This window comes from Uloborus diversus, chromosome 9 (assembly GCF_026930045.1).
Source record: "Uloborus diversus isolate 005 chromosome 9, Udiv.v.3.1, whole genome shotgun sequence".
NCBI classification, from domain to species: domain Eukaryota; kingdom Metazoa; phylum Arthropoda; class Arachnida; order Araneae; family Uloboridae; genus Uloborus; species Uloborus diversus.
In genome coordinates, this window is record NC_072739.1 from 99,666,745 (window position 1) to 99,672,744 (window position 6,000).

At 34.6% G+C, this 6,000-nt stretch overlaps 1 protein-coding gene across 1 annotated transcript in view; it reads right to left on the minus strand.

Annotated features, from left to right (window-relative positions):
• Positions 1-5,071, minus strand: part of LOC129230695 (uncharacterized) — a 68,706-nt gene extending 63,635 nt beyond the window's left edge. Inside the window, exon 1 of the mRNA XM_054865115.1 lies at positions 4,961-5,071. Within this exon, the coding sequence (XP_054721090.1) occupies positions 4,961-5,018 (58 nt within the window). The 5' untranslated portion in view covers positions 5,019-5,071. The remainder of the gene's footprint in view (positions 1-4,960) is intronic.
• Positions 5,072-6,000: the final 929 nt, after the last annotated feature.

Sequence of the window (6,000 nt, forward strand, 5' to 3'; positions counted from 1 at the left end):
GCTAATCAGAGAACTTGGCGAGCAATTTTAGGTAAAAATTAAACGTAAAATGTTTCATTCAATTCGTCAGAAACTTTTTCAGTGCTGAAATGTGTATTTTTCATATTTTTTTTTTTAACTGTAAACCTCCGATCACGCTTTGTTAACTTTGCCAGTTGACCTTTTCTTACCTTGTTTTTGATCCGATTCTTGTCTTTAAAGCATTTTATCAAGCACTTCACCATAGAATGGTTAAATTAACCAATTTGGAGACATTTCAAACAATTTTACGACTACTGTGAGGAGAAAAAATCAAATTTCGAATCGTGTTTATTGTTTTCTACACATACCTGCCATTTTAAAATAATAAGCAGAATATTAGGAAATAAATGCACAAAAAATTAAATTCAAATGACTTTATAGTATCATTACAATGCAAAAATAATAATAATAAAAAAACACATATGATAATTTTAATTATGAATTTATTCGAAAATATTTCAATGTACGATGACTTTTGTGGCGTATTTTTTCTCTGTCTCTTTGTTTTTTGATAAATTTCAAAAATAAAATCTGGCAATATTATGAAAAAAAAAACTACTGGGTTTTATTCAGAATGACATAGGAATGGTGCGAAAAAAAAATTGGACTTCATATTCGAATTCAGTTTTGAGTTATTTTGGTTTTGCTACAAAATTTCAAGGTGTACGAAGACTTTTGGGAGCCACTGTATAATGAGAAGCAACTCATCCTTATCATGATTGGCTCGACAACCATTGTGGGTCCTGGCCTTTTCCGTAAGTTTCATCCAGTTGGATCTATTTTTCGCTTGACTTCTCCAATTTGGGGAAGTAATAGTTTTGCAGTCTCTTTCCAAAAGCAATCCAGCCATCGAATTTTCGGTCTTCCCCTCGGCCGTTTGCCAGTTGGTCTTGCATTTAGGATCTTAAGTGGGATGGATTCAGGGGACATGCGGATTACATGTCCTGCCCATCTTATTCTTTGTAATTTAATGCATTTTACTAACTACGGCCGTATCTTTGTGGGTCATTTCACGGTAATGGAGACATTTATGTTGAGTCCGTAACGGTACTTTTTTTTACCATAACTTTTTAATTTACTGTTTGATTAGCATATTATTTTATTTTGAGCTTTTCCTACCAACACACCAACTCAAATTAAAATAATTTGCAAATCAAACAGTATATTAAAAAGTTATGAAAAAAAAAATTACCTTTACGGACTTGACATAAACGTCAAAAATATCGTGAAATGACCCTTATAGCATCTGTACAGATCGAAGTTATACTTTTTCTTTCCACTGCCCCCAAAATGCCACGTAGAATTTTTCTTTTGAAGATTGACAAAAGAGACTTGTGCTTTTGGTTCATCGCCCATGCCTCTGAACCATAAGTCAGGATTGGCCTAATGATGGTTTTATAAAGCAATATTTTTATTTTGGTCTTAATAAAATAAGATTGAAGTATTTTTTCATACCAAACTACGCTCGGTTGCAGCATTTAGAAGCAACTAGGCATCATTAACAAATTGGGCATAATCGGCCACATTGTCAATTGTTTATTATCGGCTGAGTTTTGCTGACTGTCGGCTCGAAAAGGTATTTTGATTAAAATTACTTAAGTTATACCTTGAACAAGAAAGAATTTACAAACAATGAGGAAATATACATTTTTTTTTTATTTAGAACAGGGGTTTCCGAACTTTTTCAGCTCGTGGCACCCTTTGATGAATTTTAATTTTCTCACGCAAACTAGTCTATCAGTTATATATACACTAATAATCAAGAAGCAAGTTTTTTAAGTTAATATTTTATCATCTTAACATATTCTGTTTTAAATTTTTTATTCCGTATTATTATTTTCTGTATCATATTAAAAATTCGTTAATTATCATTGCTTTTGTTATTTATACTGTTGCCAATTCATTACTGTTTAAATCTGAGGCAGCGGAAACGCCCCCCCCCCCTTTGCCCACGGCCGCAAAATGCTACTATGATTTTGGATTTTCAAAAGTTGGCAGCTCTGTATATACATGTTGATATACCATAGATATTTCTCGGCACCCTTCACCTTTCTCTGCGGCACCACAGGGTACCGCGACACCCAGTTTGAGAACCCCTGGTTTAGAAAGTAAAGTAGGTGCTTGTGAGATCTTTATAAGCATGTTTCAGTCTCGATTCCCCTCGCCTCTGCCCTCCGCTATAACTTTTGAGGGTTTATTCCAATTTGAACTTTTTTTTTTCCAGTTATTGTATTCACTACTAGTGGTACCCGCACGGCATTGCCCGTAATAGAAAAATTAAAAGGTCTTTTGGTTCGCTTGTATATTTACAAATAATGTATGATGAATTTTCTCGCCAGTTGGCTTGTACCCTTGTTACGGTTCCACGTTATGATAATTTCGTATCTCGCCAATTGGCTTGTGCCCATGTTACGGTTTCACGTTATGATAATTTCATAATTTACTCGTCCATCTTATGATAATTTTGTTCTCTGGAATAGAAAAATAACTACATCGAATTTTCAAAAAGTCGCTTCGAGGTGCACACCCTCATGCTACAAACTAACTTTGTGCCAAATTTCATGAAAATCGGCTGAACGGTCTAGGCGCTATGCGCGTCACAGAGATCCAGACAGACAGAGAGACTTTCAGCTTTATTATTAGTAAAGATTTCAAAACATGACCATAACATACTCTCTCTATTCTTTTTAAAAGGTAGAGCTTGATGACTTAGAGATGGTGGATGACCTTGAAGCGGAAAAATCATTTGTATAACGCTCATATATATATATATGTATGTATGTATACGTATTAGCGAATGATCGAGTAACGCTGACGTCATCAACAATGAAACCACGGCATGATAATTTGATAAATGCTTTAGTTTGACAAGGCTGAACTGCATCCGGTCACTTAACTATTTTACTGGTGAGACTCACTTTAGGAGAATGATGAAACGTAAAAATTGGTCAACAGTGAACGCTATCTACTAGAGTTAAAGGTTAATCCACTGGAGTTCGGGTTAAAACTTCAACGATCAAAATATCACCAAGCAGGCAATTGCTACGTTCAAATGTAGAAGCAAATGTTCACCCGTCATACCTTGACGGCCGATTTTCTAGTTTGTAATAATAAATTAGCCAGAAAGCGCCGAGTAGAAAGAGGAGCGTTCTCGCGGATCCTATCTATTACAAAATAATAAACTACCTATTACAAATGATACAAATGATGTTACCTCTTCAAGGCCATCCGCTATCACTTCATGGACAAGCTTTACAACTTTTTCATTAAACGAGGATTTCATTATCGTTTTATATGTTTTAGATTTTTTAAAATCATGCTTTAATTTCTTTTAAATAGTGAGTGGTGATTGAAACTCTGTTAATCGTTTTAATTTAATTTTACTAGTTTGTATATGCACACAGATACAATGTTCCAACATGCTTCATGTGCAGTACCGTCACTACCGGGGGGCAATTCACCCCGGATGACACGCATCTGGATTCAGCCCCACTGAGTCGAATGGGGATGCTTTTGAAGAGATTTTGTGAAAGTATTCCAACTCAAATCCGTGCGGCAATAACGCGTCCCTTTTTTACTGAACTCCCCAAAAAGAAATAAACATTGTCAAAGTCAAGCTTCAACTTATCCGAGCCCCGTTATAACATTTTCTTTACCAACACTAACTAGTTAACTCATTTTATGACTTTTGATTCCAGACTCAAAATATTCATGACTTTTGATTCCAGACTCAAAATATTCACGACTTTAATTAACTCGCTTTTATTAGCTTTACCTGTATGTATTGTATGTATGTATCTTGTAGCGGAATCTTGCAACTCAAATTTCGCTCACTTCCTGCGATCGGATTCTTTTGAAACTTGGCAAGTGACCTCAGACCCGATGACAATGCAATATTCTATGATCAAATTAATTAACTATTAATTGTTAGTTTATTCCATTTTTAATCAATATTTTGGTATAAATCCAACAATGTGAAGAAGAAAAATTTAAAAAAAATTTTTTAATGCTGGCAAAATTTATTTTAAAATGTCTATAAAAACCTTTGATTTTTCTGCATTAGACAAAATTTGTTCCAATGTTCCAAGGTAATTAGAACATGAGTTATAATTATTTTTGACGAATTTCATGCCAAAATTTAGGTGAGCCTTCAATTGGCAATTCATTGTTGATCAGGCCATTGTTGAACAAAACTTTTATTAAAATGTATCGCAAATTTTCAAAGTAATATAAATATGATTTTCGCACACATACTAGGGTTTCCAATCCCGCGCCGAATTCAGTCCCGCGGGATTTCGGGATTCTAAAGAATCAATCCCGCGGGATTCCGCAGGATTGGTACGTATTCTTATAAAAATTTACTTTTAATGTCAACTAGTGGTACCCGCACGGCCTTGCCCGTAGTAGAAAATTAAAAGGCCTTTTGGTTCGCCTGTATATTTACAAATAATGCATGATGAATTTCTCGCCAATTGGCTTGCACATGTTACGGTTCCACGTTATGATAACTTGGTAATTTATTCGTCCACTCCAATGGGAGGTCGCTGTGATTTCCCAGAAAATTCCTTATTCAGCAGATTTTGTCTGACTGTTCCGAAAAATTATCATCATTCGGAAAATTGCGAGTTTTCGCCCCCCCCCCCCCCAAATTTAACTACGGGGCGCCCCTGCCTGTGCTCTCACATCGGGGGACCTCTGATTGTGAATGCGATGCATTTATTAGATGTATTTCATTTGAAATGTTTTCAAAATAAAATTACAGTACATTTTTAACCAATAAAAATATTTTTTGCTAATATTAAGATTTTGATATCTTAACAGCATGGAAAAAATATAATTTATAATTTTTTTTTTAAAGGAACTCATTGTACACTGTCCCATAATTTAAAAAATATTTAAAGAGTTAAAAAAATATTGAAACACACTTGCTGGAACTTACCCGCAAAGACAGTCCCCGACAGGAAAAGGAAACAACAAAGTAACCCGGTTTCGAACATGTTTAGTCGGCGATTGAAGTGAAAGTGTTCGAGTTTGGTCTTGGGATACTGCTTTTCGCTCGCTACTGCCAAGGTCGTGTTAACACACCTTTTTGTCAAAACAATCGCGTGTGCAGGCAAATTTTCCCGCGCTTGTTTAACAGCTTTGGATCATACTTATCGTTAAGCATGCGTCGCTGGATACCTTTAATAAGCCATCGTTTGGGGCTCTCAAGTTGAAATGGATATTATGATGCCAAGTTGTAATTGGCTTATATAAAAAAAAGATTGAATAACAAGTCGTGTGAGATTTAATTTTTGGTAACACCAATGACGTCAAGACTTGTGGTTTTATATCACGTGGAGTTTTATTTGTTTCAGTTGTCATTTGTTCTTGTTGCAGGAGTTTCCTTTTACCTGCGTTATGAGATTAAAATATGTATCAAAGTTGTTTCATTTCAGGTTTATCTTTGTTCTGGGTTCATAATTTTTTCGACTTGGTTCTCTAAAACTAATGATCGTGTAATTATATTTATTAAATTTAAATACCTTAATTCGTCTCTGTTTTTTCTGACCTTGGCCCTTAAAAAGTTTAAATTCGTTCAATTTCTGTGAAAAGAGAAAAATGCAAGAATGTTTAGCCTACCAGAACTCACGCGTGAGAATATTTCTTGCACCACTTATTTCTCTTAAAAATGTATAAATCGTTTTTTAGTTAAAAATATTTCATACTAGACAAAAAAAGAGTAGTTTGTAGCGATTTCTGGAAATTACTTTTAAAAAACGTTTCAAAATAAAAAATAAAAAAGGAAGAAAGAAAGAAACGGGGTGTCAAACAAATTTGACTGGTTCAAGTCTTACACAAGTAAAACTTGCACCAATCAGATTCGTAAGACTGAAAAATACGAGCTGACCTAAGACATTTTGACGGCATTAGTTTGTCCGACTTCTAAATTTTCACATTTGCCCAATATTCGCCTTGAATAAAGCATGGCTTAGAAAG